Source organism: Thermobia domestica, chromosome 15 (assembly GCF_964235325.1).
Source record: "Thermobia domestica chromosome 15, izTheDome1.hap1.1, whole genome shotgun sequence".
NCBI lineage: Eukaryota > Metazoa > Arthropoda > Insecta > Zygentoma > Lepismatidae > Thermobia > Thermobia domestica.
In genome coordinates this window covers 170,612,029-170,636,960 of record NC_137468.1, presented here as the reverse complement: position 1 = coordinate 170,636,960, position 24,932 = coordinate 170,612,029, and the positions used below count along the sequence as shown (strand labels likewise).

At 36.9% G+C, this 24,932-nt stretch overlaps 1 protein-coding gene across 2 annotated transcripts in view; it reads left to right on the top strand.

Moving 5' to 3' along the window:
• LOC145671355 (uncharacterized) overlaps positions 1-24,193 on the top strand; it is a 35,137-nt gene extending 10,944 nt beyond the window's left edge. For both annotated transcript variants that reach the window (XM_081740412.1, XM_081740413.1), the window contains exon 3: positions 17,722-24,193. In XM_081740412.1, the coding sequence (XP_081596538.1) occupies positions 17,722-18,280 (559 nt within the window). In that variant the 3' untranslated portion in view covers positions 18,281-24,193. The remainder of the gene's footprint in view (positions 1-17,721) is intronic.
• The last annotated feature ends 739 nt before the right edge of the window (positions 24,194-24,932 follow it).

The window sequence follows — 24,932 nt, the reverse complement described above, 5'->3', positions numbered from 1 at the left end:
TATGTTAATACTTAGCATATATTCACATATTTGGAGTTTGCAGATAATGCATATAATAAGACATACTAGAAATATTCTTTAAAAGTTTAGTTTGTAGATTTAATCCACATTTCTCTCAATGACATAGATGTCGCTGCTTCGTGTTGAAATGCAGAATTCCCTCGTGTTCTTGAAAATTTCCCACTTTAGCAGAGTTGGTAATTCTCGAGATTTCTGTCGATTTAATGTTTTTTGCTTCTAATTTCTTTATTTTAAGCTAATATCTAACACAAATATTAAAAACGGGTTTGTTATTAACCTGTCCTGCTGGGGAAACCTTCCGAGATTTCGAACATATAAAGAAAACGGAGATATTTTCAAAAAACTTCAAAATAAAGAGACGCGTCATTTATTTTGCTCATGGTAGTACATACAGAACATTAAAATTAAAGCTGACCATCTTAGAATTAAATGTTGACAAACAATCAACTGAAGGCAGGGGAATTCATGAGAAAAAGCATTCGATTAAAGTCGATAGGGTTCGATAGCGTTGAAAAGAAAATAAATGTGTTAATGATTTATTTAACTATTGTGTTTCTTCAAGTTTCCCGAACGTCTACAATGCATCGATACCTGGTTTCTCTTGCATCAAGACAGCAATACTTGATTCTAATGAAATATCATCAAGTTATAATTTAAGGGTACCTTTTCTTACTTTGTCTTTAATGATAATATGTTACACCATCGTTTAGTATCAAACATATTAGACCACGCTTTATAATTGTTTAATGAAATGGTAAGCACACATTCTATTAGGAACATCTGTTCAGTGGTCCGTTTATTCAGTTATTAATTATTATATTTTTTGAATAATTAGGAGTAGGCAAATGTTTAACTCAAATTTGAAATCTGACAGAGTACATTTGTTGCATATCTGTTCCTTGAGAAAGAGTTATCCTTTATTTGCTAGAAGTAGATAAATACGTAACTGCAATAACCCAATGTTTGTTTGTATTCTATTGTCTGTACAGGGAAGGAATGCGAGTTCTCTGTAGCTCAAGATCATAAGTAATATATAGGGATTATGAGACATAGCTTACCACTAGCAATTGTACCTGAGATCTATGCTTAGCGTGGGAAATAAAACAGAACTTATGGTAGATAAAAAGACAACGAAGAAGAATGAAAATATCTAGGACTTTCATCTACAGTAAATGATTTGTAGAGGAAATGACTTCCTCATTTTAGCATAATTAGAACTTCGCTTCAGGTAGTTTTGCCTCTTGCCTTTTGCCTAGCTATAATAAATATTCAACTTTACTTATATCGCTTGATCAGCCGTTACGGTTGAGAGGAGACGTTTCAATAATTAACCAAAAGAGACACTCCTTGTATAACTTTTGAATCTCTTTCTAACTTCAGAGTGTTTCCTTTTCCTTTGTGCTATTGGAGATATTTTTTCACTAAAGACTGCAATATTTGATATTTATGTTATATTCATCTTGTGACGTAAATATTTTGGCAATTTTTATTCAAATATACCTCTGATAATTTGTATTACTCGTTATTGTACTGAGCAATAATATCCGTTCCCAATTACCCAAATTTGATCATACATCTTATAACAGGACCATTTCTAGAGTTCGAAATCAAAAGTCACCTTGCAACTGGTCAAACTTTCTGTCTCATTTATAGGAGAAATTTTTTCTTACTTTCGTTGTCCGCTAACTTCTGGTTAATTAAACATTTGTTATAATTATCAGATGAGAACTATCATATTAAAGCGTTAAGTCAGTTCTGTTTCAATGTTTAATCGATTACATTTGATTATCCAAAAGATGTTATTAAAGGCGCTCTGTTTACGTGGGGTCAGAACCACAGTGGAACTTGCATAGTTGTCGTTTACAGTACTGAAGTTGAGAAACTGCTGTTCAGCTTTACAAGAATGTGACGGACGATCTACAATTGCTCGACTATTTAGGCTAATTCTTGTCAGCAGTAGTAAGAACTAATAGATTATACCACCATATTATATGGGGAGGAAATGAAATCGTAGTGAGAAAATATTGATAATATACCTTGGACATACTCGAAGATATGTACTGGGGAAAATTTCCTATCTTTTGGAGAGGAATAGAATTTATTTTCGAAGGCACCCTGAACGTGATTACTAGTTCACATAACTCTGATAATATAAAATGGCAAATATAATATTGCAATGGAATTGAAGTATTGCCAAGTTCTTTGCAGGTGTGTATCTTCCACGAGGGACTTTATCAGGGAATCGGGGATTACGAGTACTCTGAGTAACTCTCACTTAAAGAGTTGGCTTTCTTCTTTAAACTGAGTAAAAGTAGGTTTTAAAATGTTTTAGATGAAACTAGATAATGTATTACATATTTCCACATATATAATAGTATATATATATATATATATATATATATATATATATATATATATATATATATATATATATATATATATATATATATACCGTCAATTAGGGTGAAATCAGACGGATTTGAGACATTTTCAATTTTGCTGGAACTACGTTACCTTATTTTGCTAATGTAAATAGCTATATCGTGGGGGATGTCTTTCAGGAATAGAATACAAGAATCAAAAGAAGTTTTGACCAACTGTACACATAGTTAAAAATATTAAAATATGTCCGATGTCACCCAACGTGGTGGGGTGATTTCGAACATTATAGCATTTCTGCATATTAGTCCGAAGCTGTGTCGCTCTGGTGTGAAATCGGACAGTAAATAATATTTAACAGCAAAAAGGATGGTTGTCAGACATATATTTGAATACTTTCATACTTTCGATTACACATTTTAAACTATATTTAACATAGTGAAATACCAGTATTCTTGATCGGGAAAAATACATATTGGTTTACATCAATAGAACAAGTAAAAAGTATTTTGCCCACAATCATGTTTCGTTGGTTCATTAGTGCTTCAGATTAATATATAATTTCTTGGAAGTAAAACTTACCCCTTACTTCACGAGGCTTAGCTAACACTCGGGGAATCTGTTCTTTGCCGACCCTATCTTCATCAACTGGTGGAAAAACGAATACCGATCAACTATTCAAATATGAACGAAGAAATTTCACCTCCACATCCTTTGCTCCCACATCGGTCACAACTCCAACATACTGTTTTGCAAGTTGTTTCCCAGTCCGCGAGTAGTAATAATTCACCACAACGAAAGCTTCTACGTCCAACATGCCTTCCTTCTCTTCTGTAGTCACGTTGCACACTTCACTTTCCGTTTCTTCGTTTTCTTGGGGATCACTTGGTTCTACTTCCTGTCTCTCACTTGCCCGAACATCTTGTCCCACAACTGACTTTCCAGGGAAAACGTTGATCATTCTTCTTTGAGCTCTTCCAGTAGTTGAAGTTGAGTGCCGTGCGTGTCGCAGCATATCTTCAAAACTTGCTGACCAGGAACCATAACTTACGCTGCCATTTTCAACTTGACTTGGCAGTTTATCCAAAACACGATCTGGGTTGAAAGCAATTAACCCATTCGCTTGAAATGCCTTCACGATATTATCACTTTGATTTGCGGCAAGTTTGTTCATATTAATCCAATGTTCTCGGGATTGCTGCCAGAGTAGGTGTTGCTGTGCTGAGCTTTCGTTACTATACAGCGGCAACATCTTCAGAGCTGTGTGTTGAAGTGTGCTGGTCGTACAAATTATATAGTGGTCTTTAAGAATCGCTGTGTTCCTATTGGTTGTTTATGTTGGCCAATGGCGTGCTCTGATTTTGCTGGTGGAAACTGCTCTCTGATTGGCTGGTGGTTCTTTTCGTACTGAGAAGCTGGAACCAGATGTCAGGTAGATGATAACCTTCGTCTCTGTTGATGGATGGCTTGTATGTACGGATGAATAAAGATTCATGTATTTTCCTGTCCCAGAACTGTTTACTTTTCTTTAGTACTTCAATTTGGTCCCACATGGCCGTATGATTGTATTGTATGCAGTGTTCGGCTATTGCAGATTTTTCGGGTTGTTTAAGTCTGGTGTGTCGCTGGTGTTCTTTCATTCTGTCTTCAATGTTCTGTCCTGGGGCCATGGCAGACAGAAACTCGACGAATTCCTGCAGCATCTGAATTCTATACACCGCAACATCCAGTTCACAATGGAAACAGAAACAGAAGGAAGACTCCCGCTCCTGGACGTACTCGTATACAAGAAGCCAGATGGAAGTCTAGGCCATTCAATCTACAGGAAACCCACACACACTGATCTCTACCTCGATGCGACCAGTTTTCATCATCCTGCACAGAAGATGGGGGTGTTAAATACTCTAATACACAGAGCATACCAAATAGCAGATCCAGATAATATAAGCACAGAACTGTCTCACCTGGAAACAGTATTCAAATTCAACGGATATTCGTCGAAACAGATCAACACAGCCATGAGAAAATACAGTAGCAGAGATTGCACCACAAAAGAGAACAACACGGCAGACAAGGAAATGATTGCACTTATTCCATATATGGAAAAACCTCCAACCAACTAGCAAGACTATTGAAGAAATTCAACATCAAGACTGTACACTGCCCTCCACCGAAGATCAGGAGTTTACTACCAAGTGCAAAAGACTCATTGGGATTAAAGACACCAGGCATCTATAGGATCACCTGTGAATGTAACGCCACTTACATAGGTGAAACACCAGAATGAAAGAACACCAGCGACACACCAGACTTAAACAACCCGAAAAATCTGCAATAGCCGAACACTGCATACAATACAATCATACGGCCATGTGGGACCAAATTGAAGTACTAAAGAAAAGTAAACAGTTCTGGGACAGGAAAATACATGAATCTTTATTCATCCGTACATACAAGCCATCCATCAACAGAGACGAAGGTTATCATCTACCTGACGTCTGGTTCCAGCTTCTCAGTACGAAAAGAACCATCAGCCAATCAGAGCAGTTTCCACCAGCAAAATCAGAGCACGCCATTGGCCAACATAAACAACCAATAGGAACACAGCGATTCTTAAAGACCACTATATAATTTGTACGACCAGCACACTTCAACACACAGCTCTGAAGATGTTGCCGCTGTATGGTAACGAAAGCTCAGCACAGCAACACCTACTCTGACAGCAATCCCGAGAACATTGGATTAATAGTAGACGCCAGCAAAGCTTCAAGATCAAGTTTGTTCATAGTTTGCTTGGGAAGCGATGGAAACACGTCTTTCAGAGAGTGCCAGGTGTGCACTTCCTCCAATTACATAACACATTTCTCCATGCAATGTTCAGAGGTCGAAAGAAGCAAACATTGAGAGGTTGCAATAGGTGAGTGCTATTAGATGGTAGCAGCACAAAAGAGATGTTGTGACGTTCACACTGCTGAATAAATTCTAGGGACAGATGACTCGAAAGATTATCGCCAAGCATGATTTTGGGTCCTTCTTTAGTTCTGAGGTACGGCAAGGCAACTGAGGTAACCCAATCTTCAAATACTGCAAGATCAAACCATCCACTACGATTACGATTGTACCTAGTCCCTTCAGGTCCACCTTCCTGCCATGTATCCCACACTCGTTCCGCTTTATATAAAACATATGATGGGAGTAAAGTACCATCGTCGGCTGTTGCCATTTTTATTGACACACTGGTTTTTGACGAGTCGATTATTCTTTCTGCGTGTTTTGTACCTCTCTTGACAATCACCTTTGCTCACCCTGGATCGTCACTTAGGTTAGTCTCATCGTAGTTGATGATGTTACTCGCTGGGGTTTTCTACAAAAGTGGACGTATATTATCAAAATACTTCTTCACTGTTTCGTGGCTCACTGCAGCTCTAGAACGTTTGATATTTTCACTCAGTCTGACGGCAAGTATGTTGGAATGTCTCTTGAAAAATGACCGTGTCCAATCTACGCTAGGTAAATTATTGGTAAATCTTCTTTCTCTTCGCCCTTTTCTGTCCAGATACCCTTTAACAAGAAACCTGATGTCTTGAGATGTATAAGGGAAACCCCACTTTGCAGCTCTAAGAATGCCATTCACCAACATGTTTTCCTCTTCTGGAATTAGAACAGTTTGGCCGCCCATAGTTCTCGTGTTTTTTTTTTATTCACATTGTTTTCTATTCTCGAGCGCGGCACCTGATAAGCTTCGGCTGCTTTACGATAAGACATTCTTCCCTCCTTGACTGCATGAATAGCACTTTCAAGTCGCACAGAGTCATAATTTCGTTTCGGCTGAACGCCAAGCTGCTTCTTATAATACCGTGGCATCGTCCGAATTCACCCCAGGTCACTCCACTCCACTTCAAAACTGGCACTACGTTGCAAAATAAGAGATTTCGATTTGTATTATCAACATATGTTTTTCACAAGTAATTGAGTGTTGTTACTTTTGCCAATAGATCCCATACCGTTTAATAGTTTGGTCTCTATTAACATTGTTTTTAAGGATATATATTTTTTCTTCACAACAATGGCATTTCAACTCATGTATATAACTAACTAACTAACTAACTAACTAACTCTATGGCCTATGGAACCCGGAGGTTCAGTGCCGCGTTCACAAAAGCAGTCCACTGACTTCTATCCTTAGCTAATTGGATCCAGTACTCATGTATATAGGGGTAGTAAATTACATTATTGTTCCGATATTTATGGCTAATGCACGTGACGTCATCTATTGACCACCAACCGAAAACGCGACTTTCTAGCTTTAACAATAGCAGTTGAAACTACAAAAACAACTAAGTAAGTTGTAATCGTCCGATTTCACCCCATTTGACTATATATATATATATAGAGCGAATCAAAAGTATGGACACGATGGAATAACTCGAGAACTGAACTTCGGATCGAAAAACCAAAAAAGCACGTGTTTAATAATATTTAAAGAAAACTATCTGATGAAACCAAAGTCGACCCTTTACATCCACTTCCAGGGGCTTGGGGTGGGGTCAACTTTGAAATTTCAAATGGAAACCCAATTTTGGATTGCAGATTTGGATTCTGCGGCTCAAACTATGTACGGTTTCATCAACACTTTTCCGTCAATGCATAATATGGTGCAGTAATTGGGGAAAATATATGGCAGCTAAATACTCCCATTTCGTTCATGAGCTTGGTAGTATTTCCGACTTCTGTTCTCGTTCAGTGTTACTGGTTCACTTCTTTGTTCCTTCTCGTCACTGTATAGAAGCACACTACCCACAGACAGAAGACACAGAGAAAGGCACACCTTCTTCATTCGGGCTTCGGGCAGTATCAATGTTGCAAACCAGAAAATTCAAAAGCGGCGGATAGAGGACAAAATATAAAAAAAAAAATTAAAAGTGAAAGGGGAATTATAGAAAAGTATAGCTATTGAAGTATCTGCTTATTGTACTATGGTGCTTTTTTGACTTCTGTGTCTGTGATGAAAATGTATTGATATAACTGTTTTCTAATCGCTAAAATATAACATTCATTAGGGTCGATTGTGCCATTCTCTGGCAAAGATAAATTATTGGAATGATTCAATTTTGTCGCGGTAGTAGATTTCATCGTACATGACCACTGCGACCAGTGTTATATTATCTGACGATTAAAAGATTTTATGGTAGTGTAGAATTGGCCCTACAACGCGCAAATGTTTGAATGGTGTGAAGCGATCAAAAAAGCCTGTAACTGTGGAGTTAATTTATATTTGAAGTAACGGGTGAACAAAAGTTTGGCCACGGTAGAGTAACTGGAGAAATACACTTCTGATCAAAAAGCACAGAAAAAGTATTTAATATGTTTCAGGAAGCTAGCAGATGATATCAAACGCAACACTCTACCCCCACCTTCTGGAAAGTAGCGGAGGGTATTGATTTTTCAAATGGAAGCCCCAATGTTTTATTGAAAATTCGCAGATTACATCCCAAATAATGTAAAGTATAATCAAAACTTTTTCTCGATGTGTAATATCGGCGAAATTAGATGCTCCACTCTTCGTTCATGAGCTTGATATTATCTCCGACAGTCTATTGAAAATACGCGTCGGATCAACAAAAAATGTTCAATGGTACCGAACACGATCCCGCACCCTACCGCTAGGTGGGGTTAGCTGAAACATTTGGAATGGAAGCTTTTATTTCTTATTGTAAAGTCGAATTCTGCGCTCAAACCTGTATAAGATTTAGTCGAAATATCGTTGTTGCAGTGCGACGTGGCGCTGTAATGGCGAAATCAGGAGAACTTCTTATATGAACTTTAATTAGCTTCAATGCTGTGGACATGGTGAAATAAGTATGCATGTGATCAAAAAACAGAAGAAAATGTGTGACTATTGGGTTTGTTAGGGTGCTGATCGTTCCTTTTCCGCAGTGGGACGCGAGAGACTCGACCTACAATTGAAAGTGGGATCTAAACCTCTATTAGGTTTTGGATCCGGGACGATCCCCATGAACAATTGCCGACGAAATTCGTCGGACCGTCGTCGGTTATTTTGTGGCAGCAGCGAAAAGGGTGAGCTAGTGCTGGTTCAAATTCGGATGCCCATTTGTCGGATCGGCAGCGGACACCGTGACGACCCCGCCTCTGTTCAGGAACGGCAGCTATGAAAGACGGTTGTCTTCGGCCCAGCAGTGGCACGACGTTGTCCCCTGAAGCGACGGCATCATGAAAATTTTCGCCATCGATTCGCCTGACTTGTGCGAGACGAGACCTCAGTAAATCTCGCGCGAGTAGTCTCACGGTGAAATTATTGTGGAATTAATTTCCTTCTTCTTTCTCTCCTTCTTCTTCTTCACCTTTGTAACGTTCCTCTTTGAGCGTTACATTTTCTCAAAAAGATTAATCGTTAAGATGTTTAATCAGCTCTTAGTTAGTGTTATTTTCTTTTATATTTTCTCAATTCTCGACCCTCATGAAGGATTCAAGATTGTCGACAATTGGATTAGCATGTGTAGTTGAAATATGCTACTTTCTTTGTATGTCTATGGCTTGCGTCGAGCGGATGTCTCTCAGTCTCGATAGATGTTGCTTACTGCTTGAAATAATTTGAAATTTTGTGTTTCGTTTAAACGGAGGGATTTGTTATAAACGTACATATATAAACATTGAATTGTGTAAATTCTATTTTTATTTAGTTATATATATTTTACTATTAAAGTTTTCGTTTCGGTATTACGCTCTGATGCGTAGTAAGGAGCGACCAAATAGAGAACAAGCGGGATGCAGAAGCGCGCTTCCTTTTGTTTTAGCTCTTCGCACTGAACAAACATGGTGGTGGTGAGAATGAAGGCGTAGTTCTTCGTTCTTTGTTTTAGACATGAATTACTGCGTGTCATGCAGCAAAGTGATGGTTTTCTATTACAAACCTTTTAATAGGAGATGCCATGACCGAATAGTGATAATAGATTCAGTGTACGTGTAGTGAATTACAATAATTCACCTACGAACATTCAGCTCGTGCTCGTTCCGGATACTACTGGGATTGGCTTGTACTTGTTAATCGTTCGCTATGTTGTAAGCGGAAGTCTGATAGTCCCACTGAGTACTGTCTCTTGGATGAAGTTCGATCTTGTGTACGGCTTCTTCCTCTTGAAGTAGTGACTCCGTTTCCCGCCTTTCCTTAATTTGGGACTCCATCCCTTGTTACTTGCCGGCTGATTCCGCCTGTTTCTGTGGGATCTAAGCGTATCATTCAGTGAAATCTTCATCTGCGGTTGTTGTTGTGAACGTAAGTGTTCCAGCAACTTATACGGTGGAATCTCATTCATCTGGTGAGAGAGTTAATGAAGTATACTTGGTTGCTGTTAACCGAAAGGAAGGTCGCCATTTGGTCAACCTGCACCTGTGGCTATGATTACAGTTACTACGTGTTGAGATGCAGAGAGGTCATTGCAGTCGCCGCCCGAAGATGCTGCCCAAAACTGAGCTCTTTGAACTGGCTTGTGGTGCCGGTATTGTCTACTAGTAAGCGTCAAAAGGTTGGGTGAGCTTTGGTCACCTTTTCAGGTAACTCCGTTTTTACTATTTCTATTTGGATCTATGGAAGGAGTAACGCCGTTCTGGAAATTGTAAAAGAACTTGTCTGCAGTTCATATAATTCGTTTAAGTTTGTTTCCGTTGATAATATCCAGTGCAATATTATTATTGTCGTGTGTCTATTCTATTGTCTCGAGTCGTTCTATGAAACAAAGACAATATATAATTATTAATCATTGGTTACTCAGTGAATTTACATACTATATGTATATCGATTCTACAATGTCTACAATATCGTCTCAAGTAAATCTTACCCATAACATGTTTGAGTAGACCGAAGTGAGTCTCTATCGAGTAAGTCGAATCATACGCCGACGGGGTAGTCTGATATCAACACCATTTCTCTCTTGCTTTGAATGGAATCATTTCCCGAGTTGCCTAGATGTATAAAGTATCACTCGCTACCATCTAGCTTATGTTCGTCCAGCAGCGGGCACTCCGTATTGTCTATTTACAAGTACTATGTTTGGTGAAGTAAAAGCTTGATTAGCGACGGCTAGCTCATGTCTGTCCGGTAGTGGACACTCCGTATTGGTCATTACAATATATATATATATATATATATATATATATATATATATATATATATATATATCATAATCTAAGTATTAAGTTGCCACACAACAAAAATCTATGTAAATCCTCGAGTTGTCTTCATGTCATATCTCTAGCTATAATGCTACTTATTAGTTCAGTAGGACGCGTCGAAGACGGTGGGCATTGAAATATCACTCACACTTTGATGTGATGGTGTCAGGGGTAGAGTCTAATTTACTGGTTGGTCTTGTACTTCCTATAATGTTTCTGCAGTATGTATTATTATTACCACCGCTGTTAAATTGTAAGTTATGTCGAGGGAAGTGCCCTCTTAACAGTTGGTTGCGGTGAGTAGTGGAAACGTTATGTGTTTAGGGAGGAAGGTTAGTCGACACAGTCACATGCTTACTCCCTCTGCGGTGAGATGTTTTGTAAACAGTAATGTAATTTGTAATTTCCCTTCACTCGCTGTGATTCAGCCTACCAAAGATTATGTCCTGATTTGGTCGAGGGACGTAAACAACTTTTTAACTGTTATTAAGGATAATGCTCAAATATTGTTGTTCCTCATCTTTTAGTTGTGTTGGCGCTAGAAGTTTTCTGGAATCTTTAAAGGCTGAATACATATGATTTTTTTCTGACAATTGAGTTTAGCTGTCCATGATCACTTATGTCGATGCTATTTTCAATCTTATACGTTATTTACAAGAGTGTTGAATAAACATGATTGCAAGGTATGTGGTGTTGTTATGAAATGATTTTTTTTCTTATCTTCCTCTTTCTCCGTACCGACGATGCCATTAGTGTGCAAGAGTTTGGAGTTTAATAGCGTTGTGCTCACTGGTCTATAATTGTAGCTTAACAAAGGAATAATATCGGCGACCCAATATTTTTTTTCTTCTTTTCCCCTAACGTCAGCTAGGAATAAAGGTGTAAGTAACATGGCGCTTTTCAAATTGACGTACCCTGCCAGGAACGCCTCACTTTCTTGTATTATTATTATTATTATTATTATTATAGTATATTATATAAGTATCTGCTAGTAGTAGTAGTAGCAGTAGCAGTAATAGAAATTGTAGCATTAGTTGTAGTAATAGTAATAGTACAACTACTACTAGTAGTAATAGTACTACTACTACTAGTAGTAATAGTATAGTAGCAATGGTAGGAATATATTAACAGTAGAATAGTAGTACTAGTAGTTGTAGTAGTACTTGTGATAGTAGCAGCTGTAGTAGTAGTAGTAGTATTACTAATAGCAGTAATAGGGGTAGTAATTGTAGTCTGTAAAGGATAGTAGTCTGTGGTAGTATTTTTTCTTTTTATTTTTAATTCTTTTATCATTAAATTTTTAAATATCTATAATGTGTTATCAACAAATTTATCAAATCGGACCCTAGACAAGATTTGATTCTGTCGTTCCAATATAATTTGAAAACTAAATGAGTTACCACTAAAGAGCATTGTGTGAACCGAGTTCACATTTTAATATGTATGTATGGTACCACCTTAATTTCGTGGCATGGAGGCCTCTTAAGTACGTTGATCGAACTTTCGTTCGGGATAGAGATGACGAAGGTTATAAACGTAACCTGTAATTTCGGCATTATAGTGGAGCATTTGTACAAGAAGTGATACTTGTGTGTGAGTGTGTGTGTGTTATTCGATCCATTATAGTGTTCTCATCTCACATGCAATGTATGGATGTGTGAATTATAACATGTTTAGTGACAGATGACATGGGATTGCAACATTGGGATGGTATTGCTCGTTCGTTCATTCACATGTTAAAGCGACGTTCTTCTGATCGATTCGTTTATAAGTGCAAGGTCTTTAACGGTGACGGATCTGTTGGAAACGATTCTCGCGCTGTCAGCAAAATGTCTTTCTTTTTCACTCCAAAAAGTTGTTTACTTTGGCCGATTATAGCGCGATATTATGCATCGAGGGAAATGTGTTGATGAAACCTAACATAGTTTGGGTCGTAGAATCCAAATCTGCAATCAAAAACTGGTATTTCCACTTGAAATTACAAAGTTGGGTGGGTCTAGAGGTCGAGTTTGGTTTCGTCACATAGTTTCTTTTAATATTAATAAACACGTGTTTTTTGGTTTCTCGATTCGAAGTTAAGTTCTCGAGTTATTTCACCGTGTCCAGACTTTTGATTCTCTCTCTCTCTCTCTATAATATATATATATATATATATATATATATATATGTGTGTGTGTGTATGTGTGTGTGTGTGTGTGTGTATTTGATTGATTCATTTTGTGTTGAGAAAAATATAATCATATAAGCTGTTTCTCTTTTCTCATAATACTGCGCTCAATTTGACATCTTACTGCAGTAAGACTGAATTGTCTTTTACTTTGATTTACAAAATGAGAAAGCTGTACGGAGAAAGGAAAGTGACGTGAATAGCGTACCCAAGTCGCGGTCCGATATAAAAGCTTTATGTATTAAATTTAATCTGATGTTGAGCTCCCTCGTGGCTAAGCGATTAGCGTACGCGCCTTTGGCGTGGGATACCCGGGTTCGATTCCCGGCGGGAGCTCATGTGGTTCGGATTCCACGTTAATCAGTAGGTCCAAGTCTCATATAGCCTCGCTGCTGAACGGGACGTTAAACTCAAAATCAACTCAACTCATTAATCTGATGTTTTACTCTACCCTGCTTTAGATCGGAATAGAACCTGGACAAAGACTGAACAAAGTACTTTTCGTTTAAAACGAGACAGCATATACATCGTGAACACCATTGTAAGGTAGTAAAAAGAAATAATTTTCCGAAGTTAATGAAGTCTTCTTTCTTAAAAAATAATTATAATAAGTAATAACTAAGCTTTTACTGAAAGATTGTTTTGACATTTGATAATTTTGATATGGTAATTCTAGGCTAGAGGGAATTTACGCTTAATGATTAGTATTTAATTTACACCTTAAAGTTTAAACATCTAGTTTGGATTGCTAATTCTAATGAGTGCTTCAATTTCAGGCCTACATGTGAGTGTCGTCATTTATAATGATCAAATTGGTTCATGTAATTTTACGTTGTTTCTCCGTTGAATGTTGCAACTTCATTAGTTCTGAAATGCGCAAGTACAATATCAATAAATAAAATTAAATAGTAAAGGAACAAAGAAGTTACGTGGAATTTTACTTAATTAGAACTTCCTCGCTCATACCTGAGCATTTTAGCATTGCTCCTTTTTTACTGAAAGGCATCAGGGAACCACAAAGACATTCTATATGCGTCTATGATCCTTGCGGCCGGTTCAATAAACTTTCGTTCCTATGTGTGTCACCAAAGTTTACTAGTTTCTGGAAATCTAAACTTAATACCAATGACGTTGCGTGATACGTTATTTTTTGGATTTAATTTACATGAGTAATACTTCTTCCTCTAATTATGTCAAGAAATGCAGATACTGGAATAGGCCTATCTTGCAGCTACAGGCGTATTTTTAAGATATGAGTTGTCAACACTACTTGCAGTTCTATTAGGAATGAGAATATTTGCGTGTACCAGGTTGACAAGAGATCTTTTCAATTCATATGCAGGGTTACGTTGAGAAAAAAAAAGAGTTTCTCACCTGTGTCGTCTTCACTTTAGCTGGATTACATACTATGTCACAACCTTAATATATAGTTGGTTAATAACACATGGTAAAAAAGAATAATAAATTTTCCAAAGAAAGTTATTGAGTAAGTTAGCTTAAAGTAAAATAAGGTTTACTTTTCTATCGGTATAGTTGATCTTTACACTGCTCAGAGACCACATATCAGCACACAAGTAATGAAATAGAAGTGTTTATAATACAAGGGTTATGTCCCTTGCATCAGTAATACACATGGGGTGTCGTAAGATGCTTGTTAAACAGAAGCTTTACAGGCCGTTTTGTTAATTAAAAAACAATAAAACAAGATCCTATGAATGTTCGTAATTGAAATCCAGGCGGGCTGGCTCTATTCCTTCGATGACATTATGTAGTGATGTTTTACTTCTGAGGTTGTATGCCCTTGGGTTCAATTAATCGCATAGTAAATGTGTTTCGTAGATTATCGAAGGTGTACTGATATTTTTGGCGATATTTCTTTAATCTTTAACATTTTTTATTTAGTGTTCCTAAAATTACACAGTGTAAATTACTATAAACATTTAAATGCAGCTCAGAGCTAGTGCAAGTATTGTTTTTGTTCTTCATTCATATCTTCGCGAACGTGTGCATAATAAGATTTTTATGTGATTGTAGCCAAGGGAACAAATACCTGATCACAAGAGTGCAATCTATGGAATTAAATGTCCAGAATGCTATGCATAAGTTTAACCTTTGTATTTTACGGATTCAGTTATTATAACCGGTCGTAAGCGCTTCGTATTGCCCTTAAGTGCCGGATCTGTTCAGGTTCTCGATCTTCTTACCTGAATCAAGCGTTGGCCAGTTTCGGGATGTTGTCTTTCAACTGAAGGTGACTTACTGAGACAATATAAATTAAATGTTTACTTTTTTCAGAATGCGTTGGTAAAGACGAGGAAGTAAACAGTTTCTTCAAGCTGTATTTAAATGGGAACTGTTTTTCTAGTTTAGGTGTTATAAGGTTTTATAAATGTTGAATGTTCATCACAACGTTACGCATGGAATATTATATAAGTTTTAGTCCCACCAACATGTGATAATATAAGTTGTATCATGTATGTGGCTCTTAAAGCTACGTAAGTGTACTTAGTTGTACATAGTCTACAAAGACTTGTCCCCTGAATATTCTGGAGTATTTGCTCGAGAATGGACCACGTAATGTGCATGAGTTACCGCATGCAGAAATTTTATTCTTCAACATATTCACTCAAATGTCGAATACACTACACCAGTAAAGGGACACGTAAGTAACGAGAAAATGGCGATGTATAGGAAAAAAAATAATGAAAATTCGTTGTTTTTCTTAATATGTATTTTCTGTGCCAGGAGATCTTTTTGCAGTTTTAGACGTCACACACTAAAATATCGAAACAAGTTTAGATGTTGTGTTCAAGATGTATGGGTTCACAGGTGAAAATCTTTAAACTGCGTGATCATTAAATTGCATCAGATGATATGAATGTCTGCACATTATAGTAATTTTATATCTTATAGAAATTTATATATTATGAATACTACGCAAACTGCTCGGTTTCATCTCCTACAGCGTAGATGATTTGCCTACTGGTTTTCAGTAATTACTTTATATAACAAATTTCTCGTCTGTAACATAATCCACTCATGAGATACTTTGTTTTGGGGGAAAAATTTTTAACCCTTTTCGTTCTGATGCGATGCTAATTCTAGTGAAAGAACGTACGAAAACAAAAGAGAAAGAAGATCCGGCTTAGGGATAGAGATAACAGTAGATTAACACGTTGGCTGCCAAGAGACCCGAAAACAGGTCTCAATAAGTGTCACGCATGGAGTTGTGATACTCTCTTTTGGGTATCACCTGAGCTACTGCTCTAGGCCGGGATAGCCGCACGGAGGTTTCACTTACTATTTGTTTCTCGGATCAAAACTAAACTTCGGCCTCAGAATGTTACACTGCTTTTGTGGCCCCGGGCCGGAGACCAGCACGTCCTGACAACAATGGCGTGAAATTGTCACTAGCGTTGTTTTAATAAAAGAATAGCTTTGTTATTGTTTATAGTAAATTCATTTTTTTATTTTCAAAACAACTATTTATGCATTTGTATGTTAAGTTAGTTGACGTTGGTTGAATTTTAAGAAAGTAAAAGAAGAAGAAACAAGTAATGCCTTTTATTCTGTATTTGGTGCAAAATCACCAAACTGGTTCATTTCCAAAAGTTTCATACTTGGCTCTCAATGTGCTTCACCCAATTTGTCCTTGACAGCCAACGTGTTAAAAGTGAATTTCAAGGGATTCACACGTTTCCGAATTTTCCGAAACCGAAGTTTCCTTTGCACTTGTACATTTAAAACAACCGAGTTCACCTTTAACGAGTGTCAGCCCTATATGATTTTTAAATTTTGTTTCCCTTTGCTGTGCTTTACAGAGATAGACAAGAAATGCAACGACATTCATGTCGTGAAGATTAATTTTCTGATTGATAAATTTATTTATAGTTGACGGATGTTAGAGAGGTGGAGCCGCAGTATTAGCCTGGTTATCTTCATCACCTTTCTTGTACTGTCTTTATCTGAAGTTCTTGCCTCTTTGATTTTTTCTAAAAGTGTCTCGATATTGAAAATATTTAACTTCCTATGACTAACAATGTCAGATTGAAAGCAATTGCTACAAATATCGTAGAGGATGCACTAACGTCAGGGATAAACTCACGCACACGCATTCAGTTACTTTATAATTAGAAGAACGACAAAAGCGTTTTAACAAAAGGATGTAAGCTCCACATAATCATCTTGTCACACTGCACAGTAACGTGACACATAAGCAAAACAAGTGTTTAATTGAAAAAAAACTTCATTTTCCTGTCACAAATACCAACCAATCTGTGTCTATTATTGTAGACACAGAAAATGTCCCTATGAAATCATGACAATACTCTACGATTTGAGTTTAAGCTAGTCGCCTCAATACACATTTTTATTTGCATTGATGAAATGAGTGATTCTTTTGTGTCATGTGTTGTATCTGCGATCAACAGAGCCAACAGAGGCTTTTGCGTAGAAGCGAGGAATGAACATCTATGTAGACGCTTCATTTAAAACAAAAAAATACGAAACACATATAAAAAATATTGGTGTTCGCAACTTCGAAATTATTTCTACGTAAGAAATAAAATCCTTCTCCGACAAAGCTATTCGTCCATCCTTGTGTACAAAGAGATTAAGTAAGGTAGATTAGCATCCATTTTCGAGTTATAGAACTTGTTGGTCTCTGAAAAGCAAGTAACGCTGTATACGACCGCATACAGTCTCGATAAGGCTATTGATGGAAACGTCTTGATAGTTCTTCATTCTGTATTTTTACAAGATGTCAGGTAATAGCACAATAATATCAGACCTCAACATAACAAAATATAAAAAATTTGCGCCTTCTTAAGCTTCTCATTTTCAATTATATAACAAATATAGTAGGAAACAATAACCTTCGCATTCCTTGTGTATTTGCATTTCTTTGGTGCTTTCGTATTATTATTCTCCATTTTCAATTTCTTGTTTGATGTCTTCTTTTACAGGTTCCATGCACTTACTGTTTCAGGAGAACTGAATACGACTCTTACGAGAAGGGAAATAATTTCTCATTCAACTCAGAAAGTTCATATTTCCGAAGAATTGTACAAGAATTTTTCTCAGCCAGATATTGTAAAACAGTTAATACATGCACGTGAAAAACCTCATTCTTACCAAGAATATGGAAATAGATTCAGTTCAAGCGTTCAGATTCGAAAATCAGATTTGGAAAGGCAAATGATTACACATACGGGACAAAGAACTCTCACGTGTCATCAATATGGGGAGCCATTTGTTGAAAAATCATCTTTGTTGAGACCAATGTTACTATATTCAGGAGATAAACCGCACACTTGCCAAGAATGTGGAAAGGGATTTATACGAAAATGGGTTTTGGAGAGGCATATGTTCATACATACAGGTAAAAAACCTCACATATGCAGTGACTGCGGTAGGAGATTTGCTGATAAATCAGTTTTAGGGAGACACGTGCTTATAAACACAGGCGAAGAAACTCAAGCTTGCCAAGAATGTGGAAAGGGATTCATTCGAAAAGGGGATTAGGAGAGGCACATGTTCCTACATACAGGTAAAAAGCCTCACATATGCGATGAGTGCGAGAAGCGATTTGTAGGTAAATCAGCTTTGGCGAGACACATGTTTATACACACAGGTGAAAAAGTTCACATTTGCCAAGAATGTTCAAAGGGATTTTGTCGTAAATCAGATTTGGCGTGTCATATGTTTATACATACAGGTGAAAATTCTCTAGCATGTGAAGAATGTGGAAAGGGATTTATTCGAAAATGGAATTTGGAGAGGCACATGTTCATACATACAGGTAAAAAGTCTCACATATGCAGTGAGTGCGAGAAGCGATTTGTACATAAATCAGATTTGGCGAGACACATGTTAATACACACAGGTAAAAGAACTCACTTTTGCCAAGAATGTGCAAAGGGATTTTGTCGTAAATCAGTTTTAGCGAATCATATGTGTTTACATACAGGGGAAAATTCTGTAATATGCGAAGAATGTGGAAAGAGATTTGGACGAAAATCAGATTTGGCGAGTCACATGTTTATACATACAGGTGAAAATTCTCTAACGTGCGAGGAATGTGGAAAGAAATTTGTTCGAAAATCAGATTTAACGAAACACGTGTTTATACATACAGGTGAAAAACCTCACATCTGTGATGACTGCGGGAAGCGATTTGCTGATAAATCAAATTTGGCGAAACACACGTTGATACATACAGGTGAAAAGCCTCATATTTGCGATGACTGTGGGAAGGGATTTTCTTTAAAATCTACTTTAGCAAAACATATGTTTATTCATATAGGTGCAAAACCTCACATGTGCCAGGTGTGTAGGAAGGGGTTTTATCATCAATCACGCTTGGGGAAGCACATGTTTGTACATCAAGATAAAAAAATTTAACATAGGCAATGACAGTGGGAAGCGATTAGCTGATAAGTCAGCTTTAGCGAAACGCTTAGAGACGCAGCTGTAAAAACTCACACTTATCAAGAATGTGGGAACGGATTTATTCGAAAATGGGATTTGCAGTCACATGGTTATAAATACTGGTTAAAAACTTCACATATGCAATGAGTGCGAGAAGCGATTTGTACATAAACCAGTTTGGCGAAACACATCTTTATACACACAGGTAAAAAAGCTCACATTTGCCAATAATGTGCATAGGGATTTTGTCGTAAATCAGATTTAGCGAGTCATATGTATATACATACAGGCGAAAATTCTGTAACATGCCAAGAATGTGGAAAGATATTTGGTCGAAAATCAGATTTGGCGAGCCACATGTTTATACATACAGGTGAAAATTCTCTAATATGCGAGGAATGAGGAAAGAGATTTCGTCAAGAATTTAAAGAATCACGTGTTTATACATATTGATTAAAAACCTCACGCATGCCAAGTTTGCTGCAAGGGGCTTGCTCGAAAATCAGATTTTACAGGGCACATGTTGATGCATACAGGTGGAAAATTTTACGTCGTCTATGACAGCGGTTCGATTTCCTGAGAGATCAAATTTTACGAAACATTGATACATAAAGGAGAAAAGCCTCACAATTGCGATGACTGCGAAAGGGAATTTACTTTAAAATCAACTTTGGCAAAACATATGTTTATTCATATAGTTGCTAAACCTCACACGTGCCAGATGTGTAGGAAGGGTTTCTTTTTTTTATCAGAAATCACATTTGGGGCAACACATTTTTGTACATACAGGTGAAAAACTTACTCGTGCCAAGTGTGTGGAAATTGGTTTAGTGTCAAATCAGATTTAGAAACACATGACTTTTTGCACATATGTGAGAAACTGTCACATTCAAAGACTGTGGTTGGGAATTCATTCAAAAAATTAGCTTCAGGAAGACACATGTCAATACATATAGATCAAAAACGATACATGTTTCAATATTATTGAAAGCAATTTATTCAAAAAATTACATCTGGAAGATACACATTGGTGAAGAATCTCATATATGCCAGGGTGCACACAACTTATACATTCAACTGGAAAGAGACACCTATCAATTGTGTAGAAAGTTGTTTCTTCGTAAATCAGCTTTGGTAACGCAGATGTTGATACCAACAGGTGTAAAACGTCAGTCGTGCAGTCACTGCGAAAAGGCATTTTTTTGGAAAGTCAGCTTTTGCAAGAAATTTTTATACATACAGGTGAAGGAGCACCTGCATGTCAAGTGTGTGGAAATTTATTTACTGAAAAATTAGGTTTGGTTAAACATGTTTGTACATACAGGTGAGAAATGTTAAAGCTGCCAGGCGTGTAGGATTTACTCGAAAATCTCATTTTGGAAAGCACATATTTCTACTTGCAGGTGGAAAACTTACATGAGCAAAGAGTGTAAATGTGAGTTTGGTAGAAACTGACGTTTACAAACACGTTTTTTTACAGGTAAGAATGTTCTATAGTATGAGGAGTATGGAAAGAGATTTGTGGAAAAATTAGTATTGGCAAAACACGTGTCAATACATAGAGACGAAAAACGGTAGAGGTGCAATGATTATGGAAAATGATTTACTAAAGAAAGACATTTGTGAACGTACTCGTTAATTCAGATTGACGAAACATTTCATGTATGCCGAGAGAGTGGAAATGGATTCGGGTGATAAGATTAAAACTTGCGAAGTGTGCACAAAGCGATTTGTTCGAAAATCATATTTAGCAATGCACATGTTAATACATTCAGGTGATAGGTCTTGCACATGTTGGGGGTGTGATTCGATATTTTGTCCAAAATCACATTTACTAAGACACATGTAAAAACATTCTGGTGATTATCCTCTGAAGTGCCTTGCTTGAAAGTCATATTTGGTAACACGTATGTTAATTCACACAAGTGGAAAGCCCCTTATACTCCAAGATGTGCGAAAGGGGATTTAATAAAAAATTATTTTCGGTAAGTGCATATTAATTCATACATGTGAAGAAGTTCATATATGTGACATCAGTGCAGGAAGCATTTTTTTTTCTGTTTGGAAAATTATACATGGGGAAGCACTTGTCAATGTATGCTTATGAAAATTCTCAAATATGCCAATGGTGTGGAAGGATATTTAGTCGAAATTCACATTGGCGAACATATATAGATGCATGACGGTAATTAACCTCAAAACTACCAAGACTGTGCGAAAATATTCAAAAAAATACATTTGGCAAGGCACATGTTACAACATAAAAATTGAAAATATATTTTCTTCTGTGTGCAATGGAATATAATCAAAAGTTCAGATTTGATAGTTATCGTTGTACATACTTATGATATAAATCACTCGTGCGAATAGTGTGGGAACCGAGTAACTAAAAAAATCGAACTTCGTAAGTATTAAAACGATCTTCGTAAAAAGGTACGTTTGGCAGGAAACATGTTAGAAAATGCACGTGAAAATCCTCGCATGTGCCAACAGTATAGACGGAGATTACTTCGGAAATTACATTAAAAAAACTCACAAATGACAAGACTGAAGGAATGTATTTAGTTGATACACACTTTGCAGGACAAGTGTTATTATATACAATTATAAGGTTCAAACATGCCTCTATTGTGGAAAGCGATAAAGTCTAAAATCAGTTTTGTCAGCACTTATATGTTAATACGTATTGATAGAAAATACCTCTCTCTCGATAGTTATGTAGAAAACGATTAGTCAATTTAATTTTGGTAGCACACATACACTATGAAAACTTCAGAATCTGAGTGCTAAAGAGAATTGAATCGAACTAGAAATTGCTCAACACATCTTATAGCATGGACGTAAATCACAGCATAACTGCCAAAGTAAAGAGAGATATTTATTTCGTATTATATTTGGCAAGACTCTTATTAAGATATGTAAGCGATTAATATCTTCTGTGCCGAGAATATTTTCTGGCGTTGACTGATGTATCGCGTTTTGCTAAAACCGCGATATTTAGACCTAATTTGAGACAACATTTAGATTAAGTAGTTAATCAAAACTAAAATGTATCACTACATAATTGAACGGATACAAGTGATGCAATTTGTACCAAGAGTGTAGGTGGGATACTAATAAAGATTAAACCTGGGAAAACACTGGCGCACATGTAGGAGCGCTCTGACTTCTAAAATTACTGAAAGGACTTAATGAATGATCAATCTCGCAAGATTCGTTTCAATATACTAGAGTGGGGATGTTTTGGATCAAAGTGGATAGCAGCCACACTTAAAACACCGCGTCTTAACGCAGAGAAAATCCTCATTCATCTTACTGGTGGAAAGAAGTTCAAAATTATATTACAAAACAGTTTTATCCGAATGTAAGAGAGCAGATTTTATAATATACTAAATTTCAGAATATTGTATGCTGTTTAGATGGTATTTCATTTATGATTAGTGTCTATATTCTTTGCAAGAACTTATTTATTTCTGTAAGACATAGGGCGAAATAAGAGGCAAAGAAGAGCCCATTTTAAGTACTCAAAGCAACACAACCTTTCTCGAAAACGTAAATGTAAGTTAAACATAATTTCAGGCATTGTAGTAAGTGTGATGTCGTGATAATGTTAAAAGCTTAAGTAGAAGTTTGGTATTTTATCCCGAATGTAGTCCATACAGTTATTAGAATTATATTTTTCATAAAATACAATATGTATAACACTTTAAAACTGATATCATCTAAAACCATATGATTCCTAAGTTAATCTCTTAAATTGGTACTTAAATGTAGGAAGTGTGTTATTCCAAAACAGTGGTGCATCCAGGGGAAGGCTGGTGATTCATGTTCCACTTTCAAGTGCAGTGACACTTTAGTTTCACTTATATATATATATAAGTGTATGTGTGATATGCCTCATTTGAACAGAATTTTGTAACAAAGTATCCCATTGTCTAGAGAGATAATCTTAAATATGTTGGCCAAGCTCGCTCACGAACAGCATTCGCTCAGCTCGTCTTTATTCACATGCTTACTTACCCAAGGTTACTATTTGGGGATCTTTAGGAAATTAAACGGGCGAATATACCATTCTTTATTAAATCGGTATATTTCAAAGTTCACGGGACAAAAGCAGGGCTCGCTCACTTTCTTTTCTGCGTAACTACCAGCAGCACATAGACAAAAAAATTGTCTAGGGAATAAAAATCCCATTTTGTTGGCCGATCTTAGGTCGGGCTCCTTTCGCGAAGAGGGTATGTACCAGGGGTGGATAACTTAAAATAACGAAAATAGCTCTCTGTAACAACATTATTGGTTATTTAATGTAGGTAGGTACAAGATATAACACCAATTTTCGTTACGACGTCGTAACGTTATTTAAGCATGTAACGTTATTGTACCGTAACTAATTGAAGGAACAAATCTGTTTCGGATATTCCTTTTACGCTTGGTGGGAAAAAATCGACAACTGACACCAGCAGAATAAGATTCTCCTCTGCGGGTATCTAATGGAACGAATGTGAGCAAAGCAGAAGCTATTTTGTTAAATACTATTTGCCACACCAGTAACACAAATGAACGTGTTCATCAGTTACAGATCTTAACAGATCTTTGGAGAGCTCCTCGGACATGGTATCAATTGTATTGTTCTCCAAAGGGTGACATTGAATTTCGTTCTTCAGGTGGTGAAGCAGAACGAAATTTCACTTTCATATGTTGTTATTGCAAATCTTAAGTAGAAACAAGGAAAAAAATTTGATCGATTTCTGTGAATATCATAGGAGAAAATCAGTCACATACAAGGAAAAAGCCAGGTGGAACGGGTAGCAGGGTCAGGGGGAAACACAGAGTGAGACAAAAGTAGCAAAGGGGAGGGAAAAAAGACAATGTCTTTCATTCTTCATCTTGCTTTGTTTTCTTAGCGCTCTTTGCTGTCCACAACACGAGTAGGATTAGTTGATGTAAGAACTGTTCCATGAATGGTGGGGCAAGCCTGTGAAAATCATATTATTATTATTATTATTATTAAAACAAAGACCACCAAATAGCTAGGATATTGCGTGATGCACGGCCACATCACTGACTATCAGTCTGCGTTATTTTTGGGATATTTCACCGTTGTTTGCTGATTCTTAATCCAGGCACATACCCAATTTGTTCACTATATTGAGTCCAACTATATTATTATTAAGTCTAGGAGCCTAGCCTAGTGGTTAGCGTTCTTCTTTCGCAAAAGGGAGATCCTGGGTTCAAAGCTTGTGGCCTGCTACCCTGATCTGTTTTAATAGCTTTTTTTTCGCTGTTCCACAAGGTGAATGTCGGGATGTTATCTTTAAGGATAAATCCTGCCTGATTTTTTCCTTTCATTTTACCATTATTGATGTTAAAATATTCTGTTGTAAATTGGCCTTAGGCTGCATTTGAAATATTGTTACACAAATAAATGAATGTTTAGAGCACGCGAGGCACGCACCCAGAATTGTTTTGTTTGGAGGGATCCGAAGATTTTTGCGGGTCTAATACGCATGGGCGGCGATTAGGGGGGGCAAAGGGGGGCAGTTGCCCCCCCACTTTTCTGAAATGGCCTATTAATGTATATAGTTTCAACCAGGGAAATTCGTATATTAACATTGATATACAAATATTCAGATCATGTCTTGCCCCCCCACTTTTAACGTCCAATCGCCGCCACTGCTAATACGTATATGTAGTATTGAACCTGTGTTATTCAACACCCGAAAAGACGACAAGTAATTGTTAATTA